The sequence below is a fragment of the Budorcas taxicolor genome, chromosome 5, assembly GCF_023091745.1.
Source record: "Budorcas taxicolor isolate Tak-1 chromosome 5, Takin1.1, whole genome shotgun sequence".
Lineage (NCBI taxonomy): Eukaryota > Metazoa > Chordata > Mammalia > Artiodactyla > Bovidae > Budorcas > Budorcas taxicolor.
In genome coordinates, this window is record NC_068914.1 from 81,648,370 (window position 1) to 81,671,437 (window position 23,068).

Here is a 23,068-nt window from a genome sequence, read left to right on the forward strand (position 1 = left end):
AGCAAGGCTTTTTGGCATTAGAGTCAGAAAGAGGGCATCTTTCATTTTTGTTAAGAATGTATTGGTGAGTGAACTCATTAGTCTGACTTTTTTCCAGTATTTTTAGATTCTTTAGTTAACTTCTATTTCTTTTTTTAGGTACACGTAATAGGAAAGACTAAAACACAGTAGCTAATATGTCTGTTTATTTTATATTAAGGAATTTCTAAATGAAAAATTTTACAATAAGAAACTGATTATTGTATATATGAAAATCTTTTTTTTTAATTGAAGGAATCATCATAGGAGAGAAAATAAATTTGTAAGCAAATGTTGAAGGATAGTAATAGTAAAAGCTATGTGTTATGTTAAAAGGTAAAATGGAATCATAACTTGATGATGAAATATGGAATATTGTAATGAGCATTTATTTTATATTTCTTATCCTAGATTAAAAGACTGTATCAGTTGTAACTGTTGTCTTTGGTGTACAGCCAGTTCATGTTGTCATCATCTTTCAGCAGCAATTCCAGTTGCAAGTTGTTATTTAAATGAGTGGCTAGATCTTGATGTGTGATACGTGTTCCACTGCTGAAATGGTTACAAAATGAGTGCTTCCAATGATTATGTCATTATCATGCCTTATTTAACATCTATTAACTCCAGGCACTATTCTAAGTATATAACATATTTTTAGTCATTTAATTATCATATGGTAATTGAATAAGTGTATACTGCTTCAAAGCTTTAAAAAATTAAATAAAATTTATAATTTATATTGTTCTGGACCATTTTCTTTATTAGTACTGTTACCAGTTTAGACATCCATTACCTTTCCTACTAATAACACTAACGTGGCCTAAAATTTCATTCTTCCTGTGGCCTTTTCCTTTTCCTGTCTTTTAAAAAATTGTTTGCTTATCCCATATTCTGGATTATTTTCTTCAGTAAAAGTATATGGTTTCAGCTACAGATAAATCATTCTGTTCTTTTTTTTCTTTGCCTTTTAAAACATCTGTGCAGTATTAACAGTCAACTCTGCATTTATTTCTAAGTAGTAATGCCAAATGATAAATGCTTTAGTGCTTTCTTTATGATTCTGCTATTCCCCATTTTGTTGAAATGCAAACATGAAATTTTTCAGGTTTAGCAGAATTAGGTACCCTGTGTGACCCTTTACGGAGCTGCTCTATTAGTGAAGAAAATGGGCTCAGTGCTGCCTTTACCATAGCCCATGAGCTTGGTCATGTGTAAGTACCTTCTGTCCCCTCGGTAGTGTGCCTTCTACATAGCGTTGCATGAATGTCTACAATTCTGTCTTTAACGGAGTAATTAGCATCCTTATATCTTTACAAAATATTAGTAGTGTAATTTTAACCCCTGAAATGCTAACTCTGGCTCTTTTGTGATCTATGTTAGGTCAGACAGGCTACACAGATCAACAGACTAAGCAAAGAACTAGAAATTTGGAACTCTTTTCTTTCATTTACTGTATTGGATTATATGACAAGCACTTCTGGCCTCTATCCCTTGTTATCCTATGCATGACCAGGTACTGTGCTCTACCGTCTTATGGGAGGGCCTATAGGGTCCCCTGGTTCTAGGGAACTCCCCCAAATATTTGTAGTATCAATTTATTTCTTGCTTTTATTGCTCAGAGCCCCAACAGAGTATGTGGTCTGTGGGAATTTCTTAATCACTGAAATATTTTCTTAAAACTTTTTCTCCCAGATCTATAGTTTTTTTTTTTTTTCTTTTTTTTTGGTAAACATTTAGAATTCTATCTGTTCCTATATTATTAAAAATTCTACTGTGGTTTTATGCTCTAAGAATGTGGAGGCCATGATATCCCATGATACCCGTGAAGCTCCCATAGAAAGTCAGAAACCCCTAGAAATTCATCCTCTGAAAAATGATTCCCAATGTACCCACAGTACTCTTTTGATTTTTTGGTTATTTGCTAATAAGGAATTGAAGCTGGAGCTGCTTCTCTTGAACTCCATTGTCTTTTCCTGGTCATGCCTTGACATCCTTAGAGTATTCAACTGGAATAATTTCAGGCAGAGATAATTTTTATTAAACTAGTTCCTCTTCAGTTCCCTGTAGCATCGTTATATCTCATGACCACCCACCAAATGCATGCTCAGATTTTTACGTTGTTTGCTGAAGTAGAGCAGGTTCAGCAGCATGCTCGAGGCATATCATGCATCGCGGTAACAACCTGAAGGCAGTGTTTGCTGGTTACCAAGGGTTTTAACTAGTACAGTATTCTCGCAAAGGATGCTACCTTTTATTTTCTTCCTGAGAAACTTTTTAGGTGTGTTTAGAATATCAGTAAGTAGTTTAATTAAAACACTGATATTAAGTACATATTTTGACAGGTAAGGACTGAATCAAGTGGTTTCATTATCCCTTCTAAATGTAGTTTTCACTGGGATCCTCAAAAAATATGTAGAATCTGTTGCTGACCAGCTGACCATTTAATGTCATTGCCCTTGTAAAGATTTGGTTGCCATTTGGGAATATTTTTATTATTCCAGTTCTATCAGTCATTGCTTTATGATTATAAAGCAGAAAGAGCAGTTAAGCTGTTTCATGTGAAATAGGTGGAAAGCATAAAGTGATATGGAATTAAGAATTAAAGAAGTTTTTTTGTTTTTTAATTCTGTAGTGATAGTCAGTAGTCTGGAAGTTACTGCCGTGGAGCCTTTACCTAATCTTTCCACACACATTGCCTCGGGTATGCATGTTAGAAATTATAATTGTTTTATGGGTGGATGCTGTGTTGATATTGTGATGAGGTGAGCCAGAATCCAAATAATTTGATAGTTGAAATTCATATACCAAAGCAACAGACTGTGCTACTGATCAGCGTTATAATCTACTATTTCTTAAACACAATGCCCTTCTAAACATAAAGGTAACCCTAGCATTTCAGTACTTTATGAAGAGATCAAGAGTATAAATCCTGATATAATCAGATTGGTCTACATTTTAGATTATATTATAAAATAAGAGATCTGTTTCTAATGTTGTATACATTTCATTATTCTTTTTTAAGTGTTTATTTTTATTTTTAGATTTAATGTTCCACACGATGATAGTTTTAAATGTAAGGACACTGGAATTAAACATCAGTATCATGTCATGGCTCCAACTTTAAATTACCACACAAGTCCTTGGACCTGGTCAAAATGTAGTCAGAAATATATCACTGAATTCCTAGAGTAAGTGATTTCGTGTTACTTTAATTACATAATTGAACATTTATTAGATTATAAAGTTTGAAACGTGTATTCTTTTAGAATAGTTCAATCTCTGTTGAGTTTTTTATTGCTTAAATTTAAGTTTGCTTCCACTGTACAAATGGATGTTTAAAGACAAAGAGTTTTATTATTTCATTCTTAACTATATTTTTTTTTGGTGGGGAATTTAATTCAGAGCTATCTTTTTTTTTTTTTAATTTGGGTTCCTGTTATGATAAAAACTCCTTCTTAGGGAAATGCTTAATGGGAATCAAAGCTTCCTTGTGTATTAAAATTTCTTCAGAAGCTGCAAAGTAATATTTTGAGAGGAGTTTGAGTGGCTCAAGTTTGAGGTGTCCTTGAAGGACAGAGAATAGCTGAAGTCAAATTATGAATATTCCAAATAGTTCTCTAAAGAGGTATGGAGTCTCTGGGTTTACCTATCCTTTGGAGACGATTGCTAGCTCAGATTCAGATTGTTCTAGCCTTGCCTCTTCATCTCCTACATTTCTCTGCTTCCCAACTTATCCAAATGGTGTTTCTATCCTAGTTATTGAAACTTGTTCTAAAAGCAAGGCCAAACTCTTTCCAGGTAATCTTTTGGTGTAATCACAATATTGTTTGATTTTTTCTACTACATATTCTAATCACCAATTTATACAGTTTCACTTACCTATCTCTATGAGAACTATGGGAATGAATGAAACCATCTTTTGGAATATATATTTATAAATGTATCCCTTAATTATGATTAACAGTGATTATTTATCCTTGTATGGGAACTTGATTTAAAAGCACAACACATAGTTGCTGATCTGTACATGGTGGCATATAGCTTTGTTTGATTGCTGACTGAAGCACTGATTAAAAATACTAGTAGGTATGCTTATTTTTGGAAGGGGGTGATATGATTCTTGCCAATGGGTATTTTAAAAGTTACATGTTCAGTTTTTTTTTTGGGCAAAATTTATTATGCCCTCTAGCCAGTAAAAAATTCTCCCCAAAATATTTCTTCTAATTATTTCAAATTGAACAAATGGTTGCTTTTAACTGAATTGGAATGGCTGAACGTTTTCACAGTTTTCTATATACTATATATTACTTGACAAACTAGGAGTAGCAAATACACATTTTTGCCACTATCTACTATTTTGAAAACTCCTTTGAAGTTATTATAGAATGCATTTAATAGCAACTTGCAAAGCAGCCATTTCTACTCTCAATTTGCAGTTGAGAAGTCTCAGACCCAGGGAGACTAACTAACTTGTCCACACCATGCAATTCGGAAAGTGGTGACACTCAAATGCAAAGTCCCAAAGCTGGCATTGTTTACTCTGCATTATATTCTTTTTCTAAGAAACTGTTTGAGACAGAGACAGCATAGCACTCTGGAATTCCTTTATTTTGTTGTCAACTATAAAGGAACTTTCTCGGATGATCTGAAAATGTTACTTTTTACATTTTGACAGATTGGAATTAGATATAGGGAATTCCTGTTGGATAGCAAAGCAGACCAAAAGTGTAGTGTGATAAACATTAGGAATGCATGTTTTAAACATTATATTCGATGCATTTTTGTTTATTTTTCATTATTCTTTAAAAAAATTTTACCTTTAAGGCAGTTGTGGGGATTAAATGAAAACAAACACATAGAATCAGTCCTTTATAAACTGTGAGATTTTCTTATTGACTTTGATGTGAGTTGGTTTTTAAATTATGGAAAAATACTGATGTTCTCTTTGAAAGTGCAGAGCTACAGAAAAATGTGGTAAAGAATCTTCTACTTAAATACATCCATGTGTATTCACAATATTTTGTTCCCTGTTGTTGTTGCAGTACCGGTCATGGGGAATGCCTCCTTGACAAACCAAATGGAAGAATATATGATCTATCTTCACAGCTTCCTGGATTAATGTATGATGTAAACAAGCAATGTGAGCTTATGTTTGGTCCTGGATCACAAGTGTGTCCCTATTTAGTAAGGAAAACTATATTCTTTTGTTTGAAAACTACCATAAAGTTATGGTTAAGATATATTTCAAAATGTACTTTATTCTCTTGGACAGGTAGTATGCTGAACTTATCTTGATTTTTAAATATTAGAAAAATTTGGTGTTTGTCAGAAAGAGGTTTTTTAAAAAAAGGGAAACTATAATTTATTGAATACTTATTATTCGCCAGGTGCTATTTTAGATGGGCTTTCCCTGGTGGCTCAGATGGTAAAGAATCTGCCTGCAATGTGGGAGACCCAGGTTCGATTCCTGGGTTGGGAAGATCCCCAAGAGAAGGGAATGCCTACCTACTCCAGTATTCTTGCATGGAGAATCCCATGGACAGAGGAGCCTGGATGACTATCGTCTATGTGGTTGCAAAGAGTCACTGTTAGTCACAACTGAGTGATTAACTTTCACTTTCACTTTGTTAGTTACTTAAAAATTATCTTTAACTCTCACAAAATCCTATGAAATATCCAGGTTAATGAAAATTAAAAGCATTCAAATAGTTATTTTCAAATGATGTTGTTTTGTGGGTGGGAGAGATAATACAAGTGCTTTAATAATGAATTGTATTAAAGACCCCAAGAATTTCATAGACTATATTTTACTGTATACAGATTTGAATACAAAGGAATGAAATTTGGAGCCTGTTGTTTAATTTTCTTTAATCATTACTTTATAATTGGTTTCAAGGATTTTTCATAGGTTCAGTTCAGTTCAGTTCAGTCACTTAGTCATGTCCGACTCTTTGCGACCCCATGAAATGCAGCACACCAGGCCTCCCTATCCATCACCAACTCCTGAAGTCCACCCAGACCCATCATTGAGTCGACAATGCCATGCAACCATCTCATCCTCTGTTCTAGCCTTCTCTTCCTGCCGTCAATCTTTCCCATAATCAGGGTTTTTTCAAATGTGTCAGCTCTTCACATCAGGTGGCCAAAGTATTGGAGTTTCAGCTTTAGCATCAGTCCCTCCAATGAACACCGAGGACTGATCTCCTTTAGGATGGACTGGTTGGATCTTCTCGCAGTCCAAAGGACTCTCAAGAGTCTTCTCCAATACCACAGTTCAAAAGCATCAATTCTTCAGTGCTCAGCTTCCTTTATAGTCCAACTCTTATGTCCATATATGACCACTGGAAAAACCATAGACTTGACTAGACGGACCTTTGTTGGCAAAGTAATCTCTGCTTTTTAATACGCTGTCTAGATTGGTCATAACGTTCCTTCCAAGGAGTAAGCATCTTTTAATTTAATGGCTGCAATCACCATCTGCAGTGATTTTGGAGCCCAGAAAAACAAAATCAGCCCCTGTTTCCACTGTTTCCCCATCTATTTGCCATGAAGTAATGGGACCAGATGCCATGATCTTCGTTTTCTGAATGTTGAGCTTTAAGCCAACTTTTTCACTCTCCTCTTTCACTCTCATTAAGAGGTTCTTTAGTCTTTCTTCACTTTCTGCCATTAGGGTGGTGTCATCTGCATATCTGGGGTTATTGATATCTCTCCCAGCAATCTTGATTCCAGCTTGTGCTTCCTGCAGGCCAGCGTTTCTCATGATGTACTCTGCATATAAGTTAAATACGCAGGGTGACAATAGACAGCCTTGACGCACTCCTTTTCCTATTTGGAACCAGTCTGTTGTTCCATGTCCAGTTCTAACGGTTGCTTCCTGACCTGCATACAGATTTCTCAGGAGGCAGTTCAGGTGGTCTGGTATTCCCATCTCTTTCAGAATTTTCCACAGTTTATGGTGATCACATGGTCAAAGGCTTTGGCAGAGTCAATAAAGCAGAAATAGATGTTTTTTCTGGAACTCTCTTGCTATTTCGATGATCCAGCAGATGCTGGCAATTTGATCTCCGGTTTCTCTGCCTTTTCTAAAACCAGCTTGAGCATCCGGAAGTTCACAGTTCACGTATTGCTGAAGCCTGGCTTGGAGAATTTTAAGCATTACTTTACTAGTGTGTGAGATGAGTGCAATTGTGCGTTAGTTTGAGCATTCTTTGGCATTGCCTTTCTTTGGGACTGGAATGAACAGTGACCTCTGAAAAAGTTGAGGACATTTTTATTGACTCTGTAGCCAAGATTTTGTCTTCTTTTGGGGGTAAATTTAGGATTTAGTTCTAATAAATGTCAGTACTTTGGTGAATCCATGCCTTACTTTCCCAAGCAGAATACTCATTTCATATTCTTCAATCCTGTGCAGACCTTTGCTAAATTGCTTACTATACAACTAGATTGTGAAGATGATTGAACCAGGAATCTCACCTTGTTCATTCATTTAAATAAAGATATGTTCCAAGGATTTAGTTCAGATCTGCCATATAATAGGAGCCAAAAAAAAAATGTTTACGGACTGTTGAATGAATGAATACGTGAATGATTTATGAATGAATGAATGGATGTATGAATAAATGAAAGGTACTTAATGAGCACAGGGACATGCAAAGCATACTGCATATAGTGCATATTATTCCTAAAATCTTAAATTTAAAATCACAATTATTTATGTCTTTAAATATCCACTATGGAGAGGAGACGATATATGTCAATTATTTTTTATAAAAAAATACATTTTTTTCATACTGACTTGGATACTGAATGAACTTTGAATTTAAATTCGAAGAAAGAAAGGGATTATCTTGGGCATAGCTCCTGTGAGCCTCTGTGGGTTTTCATATCTTAGGAAAACTTCAGAACCCTATGTTCAAAAATTGAAAGTATGCATTATATTTACAAAATAGGAAACCAATATACATTATACAGTTTTTCTATGCACATTATTCATACATTCCTCTATTGGATCAAAAGGGACTTTTGGAAACTCCTTGTGAATAACATTTAACAACAAAAAATCCTTTAGAAAAATGTTTTGCAAAGAGAGAAAAGTATGTCAGTAATTTTGAATGCTTCGCTCCAAGTCATCTTTTCCATTATTCAGTGTTTGATGATAATCCAATTTTTAAAAAACTAAGTGTTGCCATTTTATGTGTTTAGAGGAAAATTGATGACCAAGACTGACTGAGTAAAGATTATTATGTGTATCTGTGTTAGTTGTTCAGTCATGTCTGACTCTTTGCAACTCCACGGACTATAGCCCATCAGGTTCCTCTGTCCATGGAATTTTCCAGGCCAGAATACTGGAGTGGGTAGCCATTCCCTTCTCCAGGGGATCTTTCTGACCCAGGGATCAAACCCGGGTCTCCCGCATTCAACCAGATTCTTTACTGTCTGAGCCATCAGTGAAGCCGTAGTAAAAGATTATTACTGATTATTTCCAGCTCTGACCATGAAACCAGGAAGTATCTAGGATCAATTTATAAATCTGTGCATGATACTGAATTGATCTGGTGGTCGTAGTGTTATTTTCACTCTTGTGTGCCTGCCTTTTATTGCTCACAGAAGCAATGCAGGCGTCTCTGGTGTACCAGCGCAGAAGGAGTCCACAGGGGCTGCCGCACTCAACACATGCCTCTGGCAGACGGAACAAACTGTGGTCCTGGGATGGTAGGTTTTCTCGAAGGGTGAGTTTTGTATCAAGAGATTATCCAAGGATGTGATTGCTCTGTGTTTCAGCACTCTTCATTATTCACCATCATATTTTCTTCTGCTAGTTGAATTAATGTTTTTGCTGTGTTTGTTTGATGTACGTTTTCAAGTGAATTAGAATTTAAATTTTATCCTTTTTTCAAGATAAAGCAGACGGATATTATAGTTAACATAATTACGTGGACATTTACTTATGTAAGCATATTATAGTCTTGTTATTAAAGATGTATCTAGCTATAAGTATTTCAGCAAATATCTGAAATACTCCCAAATTTAAGGATTTACCATTGTATACATTTGTCCTAAAAATTCAGATAAATATAAATGAAAGTTTTAAGTTTCTTCAGAACTTTATTGGTTTTAGTGTTTTTAAATACATTGTATCTCTAAGACAAACTGTCAGTCATACTGCCTCTTTTCCATTCTAGCATCAGTGATAAACTTATGTAAATCTGCCAACAAGATGTGAAGTGACTGGGTTCACCGTGATAATGAAATGTGATCTATTACATATATTGATTTGTGGATATTGAACAATACATCCCACTTAATCATAGTGTATGATCCTTTTAATGTATTGTTGAATTCAGTTTGCTAATATTTTGTTGAAGATTTTTGCATCTATGTTCATCAGTGACACTGGTCTGTAATTTTCCTTCTTGTGATACCTTTGTCTGGTTTCATTATCAGGGTGATGCTGGCTTTGTAGAATGAATTCCAGAGCATTCCTTCCTCTGTAATTTTTTGGAATAGTTTGAGAAGAATGGGCTTCCCTGGTGGCTCAGCTGGTAAAGAGTCTGCCTGCAATGTGGGAGACCTGGGTTCAATCCCTGGGTTGGGAAATCCCCTGGGGAAGGGAAAGGTCATCCACTCCAGTATTCTGGCCTAGAGAATTCCATGGACTTGTATAGTCCATGGGGTCACAGAGAGTCAGACATGACTGAGTGACTTTCAAACTTTCGGAAAAATAGGTGTTACTCTTCTCTAAATGTTTGTTAGAATTCACCTGGGAAACCATCTGGCTCTGAACTTTCAAGAGTTGGGAGTTTTTATTTTTTTTTTATTTTTTTCAGGGTATGGGGAGGGAGGTGAGAGGAGGGTTCAGGATGGGGAACACATATACACCCGTGGTGGATTCATGTTGATATATGGCAAAACCAATACAGTATTGTAAAGTAAAATAAAATCTGAAAAGGAGTTTTTAAAATTATTGATTCAGTTTCATTACTAATGAACTTTATAAACTGGTATTTTTACGTTTTCTTCCTGATTCAATCAGGTAAAATTGTACATTTCTAGGAATTGATCCATTTCTTCCAGGTTGTCCATTTTGTTGGCATGTAATTGTTCATCGTAATCTCCTAGGATCCTTTGTGTTTCTGTGGTGTGAGTTGTAACTTCTTTTTCATTTTTTATTTCATTGATTTGCTGCCGCTAAGTCGCTTCAGTCATGTCTGACTCTGTGAGACCCTATTGACTGCAGCCTGCCAGGCTCCTCTGTCCATGGGATTTCCTAGGCAAAAATACTGGAGCAGGTTGCCATGCCTTGCTTCAGGGGATCTTCCTGACCCAGGGATTGAACCATATCTCCTCCATTGCAGGCAGATTCTTTACCACTGAGCCACCAGATTTTAGCCGTCTCTTATTTTCTTGATGGATCTAAATAATAAATTTTGTTTATCATTTCAAATATCAGCTCTTAGTTTCTTTGATCTTTTCTATTCTTTTTTTTGTATCTATTTTATTAATTTCTTCTCTTTCTGACCTTTATAATTTCTTTCCTTTTGCCATCACTGAGTTTCGTTTATCCTTTTAATTCTAGTTCCTTTTGGTATAAGGTTTACTTGAGATTTTTCTTCTTTCCTGAGGTAGGCTTGTGTTGCTACAAATGTTCCTCATAGAACTGCGTTTGCTTTCATTACAGAGATTTTAGATGGTTGTGTTTTCATTTGTCTCCACGTTGTTTTTTTTTTTTTAATTACTGTGTGACTTATTGGTAGTTTAGTAGCACAGTGTTTAGCTTTCGCACTGTGTCTTATTTTTTTTCTTTGCAAATTTTTTCTTGTAGTTGATCTCAGGTTTCATAGGACTGTGGTCAGAAAAGATGCTCGATATGATTTCAGTCTTCTTGGTCTTATTGGTTGCCAGATTCTGTCTTGTGTGGAGACTGCTGGCCACTTGCACATTTGATGGGGTCCTGATGTGGCTGGCTGCATGGTCAGTGGAGGCTTGGTCTTGGTGCTTGCTCATTGGTGGTTGGACCTCGATTCCAGGGCAGTTGGCTGAGGTTCCCAAGAGGTCCCAGAGCTAGTGCCAGCCCGCTGATGGCCTGCTGATGGGTGGGCCAGATCTTTACACAGCTGGCTATGGAGCCTTGGTACTCCCAGGGATGGTGTCTGTGGGTCCAGGGAGTCCAGGCACTTGCTCCTGCCCACTAGTGGCTGAATCTGGCCTCAGAGCTAGTAGTTGCTCATGGCGAATGGAGCTGGATTCTGGGGTCCGTGTTTACCTGGGATGTCCTGGAGCTGGTGTTATTTTCCTGGTGGGTAGCTTAAGGCCCAGGAAGCCCTAAGACTGATGCTGGTCCACTGGTGGCTGAGTGTGGTCTGGGTTCCTGGCTTCAGGGCCCTACTGGTCCCAGAGTCAGTGTGGGCCAGCAGGTGGTATGGCTGGAGCCCAGGGGTTACAAGGGCTGGTACCTGCCCCCGTTGGGTGGCATCTTCTCTGATGGTTGGCTGCAAATCTCTTGGAACCTTGGGGTTAGTGATGACCCACTGGTGGTTGGGGCTGGATCCTGGGCCCTCTGGTGGGCAAGATCATCTTTTGGAGTGGCTGGGGCCTCAGTGGCTGGCTGGAAGATGGGTCTGTGTTCCCTCCCAGGTAATTGCTTGGCATGGGGTGACCCAAGATATGTGCCAGCAAGCTAGTGAGTGGGGCCAGGTCCTGATGCTAATAAGCTAGCAGGAGGAGTGAAAGTGGTGCTTGCCAGTACCAGTGTCCTCGTGGTGGGACGAGCTCCCTAAAATGCCTTCTGTCAGCTTCTGTGTTACCAGGGTGAGTCCCAGATGCTTTCTTTCTTTTTGGGAAGCTCTCCAAGATCAGCAAATGGGTCTGACCCAGGCTTCTTTGAAATTTCTGCTTCTTCTCTGGGTCTTGAAGCATGTGATTTGTGTGTGTGTGTGTGTGTGTGTGTGTGTGCCTTTTAAGAGTGGAGTCTCTGTTTCCTACTTTTTTCTGACTTTCCTGAAAGTAAGCCTTGCTGGCATTCAAAGCCAAACACTGTGAGGCTCGTGTTCCTGGTGCAGGACTCCCAGGCTGGGGAGCCTGCTGTGAGGTTTAGACTTCTGGGTCCTTGGAGAGAACCTCTGCGATTCTAATTATTCTTTTATTTGTGGGTTGCCTACCCAGGGGTATGGGTCTTAACTATACTATGTTCCCTCCTACCCATCTTGTCGTGGTTACTTCTTTATATCTTTAGCTAAAGTCTTTTCTTTGGTCTTCAGGTCACTCTCATTGATAGTTGCTCTATAAATAGTTATAATTTTTGTGTGTCCTTAGGAGGAGGTGAGCTCAGGGTCCACTATCTTTGCCCCATCTCCTCTCTGTTCTTTATTTTAAAGTAGATGAAACTATCTAGTATACTCTCACTTGGCTAGGAGCTAGTGGGTCAGGCTTCTTCTGTTCAACATGATGTTTTTGAATTTTATTCATATCATTGTGTGCATCAATGCTTCTTCTTTTATGTTGCAGTTTAATTCAGCTGTGCCATAATTTGTTTACCACTTTTCTGTTGATAGATAGTTGGGTCATTTCAAGTTTGGGGCTTTTATGTATAAAGCCACTGTGAACATCCTTATATAAATCTTCTTGTGGCCATATGTTTGTATTTCTCTTGAGTAAATTGTTAGGCTATAGGGTGTGTGTTTAACTTCATAAGAAAGTACCAAACTATTTTCCAAAGTATGTGAACCATTTTAGACTCACCAACCAATATAAGAAAGTTTGAATTGTTCTGCTTTCCTTGCCAATTGTTTATTTTGTTAGCCTTAACAAACTTTTAGCCATTCTGGGGGTACAAAATAGAATTTAATTCTTATTTTGACTTGTATTATCCTAAGTATTACCAATTTTAAGCATCTTTTTTTTATTAGCTCACTTAACTAATTCCCCAATGAGACAGTATGGAAAGCATGGGTTTGTTGAAATCCAGGTAAATATGGTGAGATAACCGAGACCTACTTTAAAACCCATGTAGATTAAAAGTAGAGGTGACGTTTGGCATAAAATGTAAATCATACGAGGTATAAATTCCCTTAAAAAAATTAACTGAAAATAGTGAGCCCCTATGCATTAGCCGTATTGAGTATTAAGAGCTCCTGTTATTCAAGGAAAGTTAAACAAATATCCTTAATTTTTCCTTTAGTTCTTTTATCTTGTGACTATCTTACATGGATGATGTCTGTTAAACGCTTTTCGTAGTAAATCTGTTTGCATGTAGACATGCTGAGCCCATCTGACAATGAGTTAATTTTACTGCATGGTGAACAACATAGCATTCTTTTTCATGCTCTGTTCCCTCAGAAATAAATAAATAAAAAGGGAGTGTGCCAGGATTATTTAAACATTTCTGGAAGATGCCCACAAAATTTACATGCACACAGTATGTTCTATTTTGAGATTTTGTTTTTGTTCACTTCTAGTATGGCTTTCTCATATTAAATGATTTGTGCTAATGGAGGGCACAAAGCATTTTTTTTTTCTGCTAATAATCTTGTTACAAGGATTAATTCATTCAACAAAAATTTGTCAAGGGCCTCCTACATGTCAGATGCTATTCTAGGTGCTCAGAATATATCAATGAACAAAAGAGGAAAGATCCCTGCCCCTGTCCTGGAGCTTATATTCTAGTTGGATACTGCAGTATTACAAACAATATAATGGCACCATGAATAAGAGAAATAGAGCAGAAAAGGGATTAGATGTTGTGTGGTAGGAGAGGACAGATTGCAATTTAAAATATGATGGTCAAGGGTGATCTTATGGGAAGTTGCCTAATGAGCTGTTTTAAAGGAAGTGAGGGAGTTTGCTATGAGGACATTGCAGGGGAGTTGAGCTCCAGGCAAAGGGAACAGCCAGACTTCTAAATCTGGAATTTTCCTGGAGTGTTCAGGGAAGAGCAAAGATAACATTTTGACTGAAGTGGAATGAAGAGAGAGAGAGAGAGAGATGTGTGTGGGAGTTACTAGAAAATCTTTTAGATGTTATGAGAATTTTGTGTTACTCAAAGTGAGATAATTGAAAGACTTGACAGAGGAGTCACCTAATTTGACTTAATTTTTAAACTACATTAAAAAAGGACCATGGCTGTTCTGACAACTTTTGAGACTAAACTCTAAGGGCCAAGAGTAGACAAGGAGGAGATGTACTCAGGGGACCTGTTGGAGTAAAATAGATGCTGGTGGCTCAAATCAAGTGATGATTAAAAGTCACCTTTATATATGTTTTTGAAGGAACTAGAGCATTTGCTCAGAGAAGGCGATGGCACCCCACTCCAGTACTCTTGTCTGGAAAATCCCATGGACAGAGGAGCCTGGTGGGCTGCAGTCCATGGGGTCGAGAAGAGTCGGACACAACTGAGCGACCTCACTTTCACTTTTCACTTTCATGCATTGGAGAAGGAAATGGCAGCCCAGTCCAGTGTTCTTGCCTGGAGAATCCCAGGGACGGGGGAGCCTGGTGGGCTGCCGTCTATGGGGTCACACAGAGTTGGACACGACTGAAGTGACTTAGCAGCAGCAGCAGCAGAGCATTTGCTAATGTATTAGCTATGGAATATTAGAGGAGGAAGAGATAAGATGACTATGTATTTGGCTGATAACTGAGATCCACTCAGCAGATTTTGAGGGGGCAGGTTCAGCTTTGGGTATGTTATCCTTGAAGTGGCTATTAGACATTGAAATGAAAATGAGGAAGCAGCTGTCCATAGAGCTTGGAGTTCAGGAAAGAGATCTGGACTGGGAGTGATTAGTGAAACAGATGACTAAAGGACCATGGTCTGAGCCCAGAGACATTAAGAGGTTAGAAAGAAGAAGAAACTGCAAAAGAGAAATCATTAAAGAGAAAAGAAAACCAAGAGTGTGTAGAGTCCTGGAAACCAAGAGAAGAAAAAGTGAATCAAAGAAGAAGAATGATTAGCTCTGTCACTTACTACGTCATATAAGTCAAAGAAGGCAGAAACTAAGAACTAGCCACTGGTCATGGTGTCCTGGAGGCCACTGGTGATGTCACATGAGCAGGTTCGTGGAAGGTGGGATGTGAAAGCCTCTGGCTGCAGTCGGGTAATGAGAAGAGGTGGAGAGAGTTAGACCATGAACAAAGACAACTCTTTCACGGAAAAATAGGACAATAACTGGTGAAGGAAATGAGATCTGATATTTTTGTTTAAAAAGAATGAGTGGAGTGCTTCTCAAACTATCTCTTGTAAAGGACTAGTATTCTTTTTTTAACTATTTCTGGTCATGTATAAACATGCTATTGTATAAAGTGGTAAAAATGAAATGAAGAAAGACATTCCAAGTGTGAGCCAATTTTTTTCTATGGAAAACAAAATGGTGGTTCCTCAAAAAGATTAAAAATAGAAACATGTGACCTAACACAAAAATTTCTGGGTATATATCCAAAAGAATTGCGTTATTCACAATAGCTGAGAAGTGGAAGCAACCCGTGTCCCTCCATGGATATATGGATAAAGAAAATGTGATATATACATACAATGGAATATTTTTCAGTTGGTAGAGGAATGAAATTCTGACACATGCTGGAACATGTATTAACTTTCAGGACATATTGCTAAGTGAAAGAAGCCAGTCCTAGAAAGACAAATGGGCTTCCCAGGTGGCACTAGTGGTAAAGAACCTGCCTGCTAATGCAGGAGACTTAAGAGACAGGGTTTGATCTCTGGTTTGGGAAAAATCCCCTGGAGAAGGGGATGGCAACCCACTCCAGTATTCTTGCCTGGAGAATCCCATGGATAGAGGAGCCTGGCGGGCTACAGTCTATAGGGTCGCACAGAATCAGATATGACCGAAGTGACTTAGCATGTATGCAGAAAGACAAATACTGTGTGATTTCAGTTATGTGAGATGTACAGAGCAGTTGAATTCATAGACACGGTAGAATGGTGGTTGCCAGGTTTAATGGGTGCAGAGTTTCCATTTGGGAAGACAAAGAGTTCTGTGTGATGGTTGCACAGCAATGTGAATGTTCTTAATGCCACTGAACTCTACACTTACAAACGGCTATGGGAGTACATTTTGTTGTGTGACTTTTTCCACAATTAAAAATAGAACAGGGCTTCCTGGTAGTCCAGTGGTTAAGAATCCTCCTGCCAATGCAGGGACATAGCTTGATCCCTGGTCAGGAAAGAATCCACATGCCGTAGGGCAGCTGAGCCTGCTTGCCTAGAGCCTGTGCTTTACGACAAGAAAGTCACTGCAATGAGAGCCCGCTCCCTGCAACAAAGTTCAGACCTTGCTTACCACAACCAGAGGATGGCCATGACCAGCAACAAAAGCCCAGCACAGCCAGAAATGAATGAATGCATAAATGTTAAAAAATAAAATGTAAGCTGATTTCATCATTATTAACTTTAATAAACAAAATTAATCTTCTGAAAGTTTCTAAATGCTTACCTTCATCTTCTGTACTCATGTTCTCCCAGTTGACAGTGACTAGTTCAAAGACCAGCGTCTGTGCATGGACTACAGTTTGATTAGCTTTCATATAGTGGTGGCTGGAACAGTGATGATGCAGGGGAGATGGGAGAATTGCTGGAGTGGTGAGAGGAGATGAGATTAGGTGCACGATGGAGGGACTGATTTTGGAATTTTCATGTCTACTCATGGGCAGGAAGGCCGCATACTGGGCATAAGGGATGGTGGGAGATTTTGGGTGTTGGGTGGGTAGAAGAGGTTCTGGGAGATTTTGGACACCTTCTTTTGTAGATTTCCACTTTCTTGATGAAAACAAGAAACAAAGTGATCTTTGAGACTTTGAGTAAGATAGAGTAGAAAGTTAGCTAAAAGAGTAGGAGAGTGATAGATACCTTTGCATAAAAGGTAGAAGCATGGTTATATACCATATTAATCAAATATTTGTTTGCTTCTTTTTCAAAAATACTTTTCATTTTTAAGTTTTCCCCATAGGTATAGGTCTTCCCTCTCCAGTGAGACTCTAGCTCTCATAAGCACAGTAAATTTCCTGTTCCTTTTTGCATTCTGTTGATCTGTTTCCAGTTACTCAGTATATACTCAGGAAATATTCACAAAATGGTACCAAATGTAATTTCATTTCTGAATTGATAACATTCTGCTTGGAGTTGTATGCATTTTCTTCTACTGGTCTTTCTGTTGTTGTTATTATTACTGGGATGTCCTAACTAGATAACACATGAATCGTTTCTTTTTGTGTCATTTTCATAGCATTGCCACCATGGGCTATGTGTAAATAAAGAAATGGAAACACGTCCTGTAGATGGAGATTGGGGACCATGGGGACCTTACAGTTCTTGTTCAAGAACATGTGGAGGTGGAATCAAAAGCACAAGCAGGCTCTGTAATCGCCCCGAGTATGTCTTTTTTATGTCACTGTAAATTAAGATTATCTCAAGGCACCAGAAAGTAAACATCAGTTTCATTCACTTCTAAAACTGGAGGTCAGTCTGTAAGTTTCTGAGATTCAGAAAACTTCTGGAATACTTTAAGCCATATTACTTTCTATCTTGGTAGATTCAGACCTTAAAAAAAAAAGTAAAATACTTTTAAGAATTTAAGACAGACATTTTCTTTCTTTTTTGATTTAGTGTAAATTTGAGAAATAGTTGCAAATAATGACAGTCATATAATGGCTTTTTTACTTTTACTGTGCTTTGGTTGAAAGAGCCTGGCCCCTTTCAACTGTGCTTTGGTTTTCGTGGGTAAAATAGGTAGTTTTGTTACCATTTCTTACTGTTTGGTATAATTTGTCATGTCATATTTTCTTTTTCTTATTTTCATCTTATAGTTGCTTCAGTGTCTTTAGCTTGAATAAGTACTGAAGCACAGATCCTGCTCACCAAACTGTTTAGAAGAATTTAGGGATTCCATAAAAAATTTTAAAAATGGTTCTCTTATTATAGATATAAATAAAGAATTTTTAATGCAGAAATATGACATACTATGAATAGAATATGACTTAGTTTATTTGAATTTTAAAATAGTTGAATTATGCTGAAAGTCTTCATATAAGTTTTTAATCTTCCAACATGAAATGGAGTTGGATGTCTATAGATTGATACCATGAAATTCTTTGAACTGAGTGATACATAGGATACACACAACAAAGAGTCAGATATACTTCTTTTTAATTTTAACATGGTGTCATCTTCCTTTGTGATCATCTTGGGTTCACTCTATATGTCTCCCTGCCTCCAAAATGCATAAACAAATCCCCACCATTAGTTCCTTGTTAGTTAATCTAGTCGTGAATAAGACATCATTTCTGCCCTCCAGGCCACAATGTCCATATTAAAATGGATTTTCTATAGTTCATTAACCACAGAGTTGCTTCCCAATCATGTTACATACTTCTGTTAAAAATAAAAAGTGTTAGTGGGACATCAGTGGTTTTCCAGATCCTGGAAAGGGATGGAACAGTTTTAGAATGAAATGGCAGAAATAACCTTGTACTGATGTGCTTTAAACTGTAATGAATTTGACTAGGCCAAGAAACGGAGGCAAGTACTGTGTGGGCCGCAGGATGAAATTTCGATCATGTAACACTGATTCATGTCCAAAAGGCAAGCAAGACTTCCGTGAGAAGCAGTGCTCTGATTTTGATGGTAAACATTTCAACATCAATGGTCTCTCCCCTAACGTGAGGTGGCTTCCAAAGTACAGTGGGAGTAAGTAATTAGAATATTTTTTTGCTGTGAACAGTTTTGAGACAAAGGAACACACAGCTGTGTTCGTGTCCACCAAAATTTGACTTTTTCTTACAGTTGCTGTAAAAGATCGTTGTAAACTCTATTGCCGGGTGGCTGGAACCACTAGCTTCTACCAACTGAAGGATAGGGTTGCCGATGGTACTCCTTGTGGAACGGAAACAAGTGACATCTGTGTTCAAGGTCTGTGTCGGGTAAGTAAAATCACTGCATTTAAAATGACTTTCAGAATGCTGTTTTCCTTCTATTTTTCTAGCCAGATATTACTTCTGCAATTTGATATACATTCTTATGAGTTTCAGTGCAGCATCCTTTGTTGCTACCCCACTGTCTATAGGAACATGTTGCTGCTGCTGCTGCTAAGTCGCTTCAGTCGTGTCTGACTCTGTGCGACCCCATAGACAGCAGCCCACTAAGCTCCTCTGTCCCTGGGATTCTCCAGGCCAGAATACTGGAGTGGGTTGCCATTTCCTTCTCCAATGCATGAAAGTGAAAAGTGAAAGTGAAGTCGCTCAGTCAACTCTTTGCGACCCCATGGACTGTAGCCTACCAGGCTCCTCTGTCCATGGGATTTTCCAGGTAAGAGTACTGGAGTGGGGTGCCATTGCCTTCTCTGATAGGAACATGGTTAGGAGCTATTGTTTGTCATCAGGAGTGACTCACGAAGCAGTAAGATGAGTTTGCTGGTTTTGTTTTGCCTATGGTGCTCAAAATCAAGATGAGGGATGAAGTTAACTTCCTAAGATGTCTCAGGACCCAAGGAATGCAAAGTCCTTTTGCTAGTTTGAACATGACCTTCTGTGGTGACACTTTTTCCCTCTGTGTTGGAAGCAGTGATATCCTCCCACCCACTTTCCATTCTCCTACTTCTTATATGTATTCAACAAACTTTTACCAAATTTCTATGTGGGCTTCCCAGGTGGCAGTAGTGGTAAAGAATCTATCTGCCAATGCGGGAGACACAGAGACACAGGTTTGATCCCTGGGTCAGGAATATCCCTTGGAGGAGGAAATTGCAACTCACTCCAGTATTCTTGCCTGAAGAATCCCATCGACAGAGGAGCCTGGATGGCTACAGTCCTCGGGGTTGAAAAGAGTCAGACATGACTGAGTGCGTGCACACACACACACACTCTGAATTCAACATACTGTTCTGGTCACTGAGATGAAAAGATAGAAAAGAACACCCGCCTCTGACATGGTGGCAGATCTGTGGGGGAGATGGGCACACACACAGGGCTATGGGCTTATGTGCAAGGTGGCATGCAGACGTTGTAGATGGAGTGTCTTAGTCTATGGGGAGGTGGGTAAAGGATTTGGGGAGGCTCATGCAGGGTGTGAATCTGGATCTAATTATTAGGATAAGAAAGTTTTAGAAAGGTGAAGAAGTAAGGGACCAAGATTGGAGGTGGCCACCAGCTGATGGTTGTTATGTGAAAATGTTTTCCTGAAGTCCTTGAAGATCCAAGAATTTGGAGTTAAGCAAGAGATGTGATTTGATTTGCATGTTAAAATCTTCAGAATGTACCGAGTTGTTAGGAAACTGGAGTTAGGTAGGCCATTTAGTGGGGCTTCCCAGGTGGTGCTAGTAGTAAAGAGCTGGCCTGCCAATGCAGGAGATGTAAGAGAGGCGGGTTCGATCCCTGGGTCGGGAAGATCCCCTGGAGGAGAGCATGGCAACCCACTCTGGTATTCTTTCCTGGAGAATTCCATGGACAAAGGAGTTTGGCCGGCTGCAGTCCAAAGGATTGCACAGAGTTGGGCATGACTGAAGACTTAGCACACATGCATGCAGGTAGGATTTAGGTGAGAGCAGATGAGCCCCTGAATTAAAGCGTGTAAATTGTAGATGGCAATCCTAACAATGGATGGTGAGTTTGAGAACTAGGATAGTGAATATTGTCTAAAGAATATAAGTATCATCTTGTGAACTCATTCCTTAAGTGCAACTTAATAGGACCAATTCTTCTCCCTATAACCAAACATCTGTTATTACCTAGGTGATAAAGGCCTTGCACCCAAAGGGCTAATGAGATGTTTAGAGAAACTGAAAATAACTTACAGATTGGAAATAGCTTTGGACTTCCCTGATAGTTCAATTGGTAAAGGGTCTGCCTGCAACGCAGAAGACCCAGGCTTGATTCCTGGGTCAGGAAGATCCTCTGGAGAGGGATAGGCTACCCACTCCAGTATTCTTGGGCTTCCCTTGTGGCTCAGCTGGGAAAGAATACACCTATAATGTGGGAGACCTGGGTTTGATCCCAGGGTTGGGAAGATCCCTTGGAGAAGGGAAAGGCTACTCACTCCAGGATTTTCTGGCCTGGAGAATTCCATGGGCTAGTCCATGGGGTTGTAAAGAGTTGGACATGACTGAGCGACTTTCACTTCACTTTATTTGACTTTTAAATGTGAGAAAAAGGGCACTTGGTGCCTGAAAACTTGTTTTATCTAAGTTAAACCCAGAGAGTCAGATATAATGAGAAAATATGACATGTGTCTGAACATAAAGATGCATATTACTTTCAGAAAATATCTGGATGGAATTTTCCTTTTGGAAGTATTTACCTTGTAAATACAAAGTCATGAGGCTTATGAATTTTTCTTACTCTCCTGATCACTAAATTTAAAGGAGTGTTCCAAAGAACTAAATGTTACTGCAGTGTATGCAGAGGGCACCATCTGTATGGAAAAGAGCTGCGTTTGTTCTTTCAAAGCCTTGGGTCAAACTGTGTACTCTCACCTTTATTTATTTACTCATTTTTTTCTTAAACACTTCATTATGCTGGATATTAATTTTAAGGAAATAAGTTATTTCTTTCAGATATGCTCAGTTTATCCCCAGAGTTCTAAGGTCATAAGTTAAAAAAAAATAAAGTAAGTCATCAACGACCTCTTTTTGAAGTTACTATAGTGTGTTACTTTTTGTCCCATTTGAATCACATGTCCTTAAAGAATTACTCTCAAATAATCAAAATAGGAATCACTGTCAATATTTATTACAATGTGGATTCTTAGCTTTTTACTTCCAGGGATTTTTAAGAACATCTGAGAATCTATCTTTAAATCCCACACCAGATGATTTTGATGCAGGAAGTATGTAGATGATCCTTTAAAAAACAGTGCTTTTTCAACCATGTGAACAGCTGTGTGAAAATACTCGTGTACATATAGCAAGATCATTAGATATCCTGAAAAAATCCTGTTGTATTGAATTTCCTGTTAATTGAAAGAATATTTTTGGAAAGAACTTTGTAAAGCCCCATTAGTGCTTCGCTAGTCACTTTAATAATCTTGACTGCAATTATTGTGTTTTGAAGCAAGCTGGCTGTGATCACGTGTTAAACTCCAAGGCCAGGAGAGACAAATGTGGCGTGTGTGGTGGGGATAACTCCTCCTGCAGGACAATGGCAGGCGTCTTCAACAGTGCACATTATGGTGAGCTCTGCATTTCTTTCCAGTTTTCTCTTTGGGTATAATAATGGGAGTATATCGTTAAGGAATAATAGTGTTGGTTTGTTATTGTTTATTCTGTATTTTAGTTCAAAATGATTAATTAAATCTTGTACAAGTTGTATGATTGAATTAATGAATTTACCTGCTTAAGACAAGCTTAATTCTTAAAAAAAATTTAGGTGCATTTATTAGAATAAATCCAGTACAATTTGACAATGATATGTAAATAGTCCCCTGTCGTACCAGTTAATGAAGTGTTTTTACTGCTGCTTCTGTAATTTATATTGTATATGTTTATAATCTTTCCAGGAAATTTGATTTCAATTATTTTTAATCATCTGCACTACATGTTTTCTGTGTGAGTGATCTGGCCTGTCTGTTGTTTTTTATTGATGATATATTGAAACTAATTGAAGGTGAAGGATGAAGCCATTAACTTAAATGTTAATTTGGAATTATTGTTACATTTGATTTTTCAGTAAGTCTGGATTACAGATATAATTGATATTTGGCTATGGCTTCATTTTTCTTGAAAAATTTTATGAGAATATATCAGATATTTTCCACTAAATTTTCTCAGAAACGTTTTTTATTTTTATGGTAATAAAATCAACCCATTAAAACTTTATTTGCAAAATAAATGATGTATGTTTTACAGTTTTATTGTTCAGCTTCAAATTGTATTCACATGTTTTTGAACAGAGTTGTTTAAGTTAGTAAGAGTCGCTTCAATTAAAACAGTGTCATTTAGAACACTATATTTATATGAAAAGTGTAGAACATTTACTACTCTGGTCATGCTTATGCATCTAAGTGACTAGATGATTTGACATTATTTTTCTAGTTGTTATGACTCTTTAT

General features: G+C 37.9%; 1 protein-coding gene across 1 annotated transcript in view; it reads left to right on the forward strand.

Moving 5' to 3' along the window:
* Window positions 1-23,068, forward strand: part of ADAMTS20 (ADAM metallopeptidase with thrombospondin type 1 motif 20) — a 200,556-nt gene that overhangs the window by 69,245 nt on the left and 108,243 nt on the right. Inside the window, exons 8-15 of the mRNA XM_052640352.1 lie at window positions 1,124-1,229; window positions 3,060-3,206; window positions 5,061-5,202; window positions 8,629-8,733; window positions 17,256-17,401; window positions 18,534-18,715; window positions 18,812-18,948; window positions 22,072-22,189. Of these exons, the coding sequence (XP_052496312.1) occupies window positions 1,124-1,229; window positions 3,060-3,206; window positions 5,061-5,202; window positions 8,629-8,733; window positions 17,256-17,401; window positions 18,534-18,715; window positions 18,812-18,948; window positions 22,072-22,189 (1,083 nt within the window). The remainder of the gene's footprint in view (window positions 1-1,123; window positions 1,230-3,059; window positions 3,207-5,060; window positions 5,203-8,628; window positions 8,734-17,255; window positions 17,402-18,533; window positions 18,716-18,811; window positions 18,949-22,071; window positions 22,190-23,068) is intronic.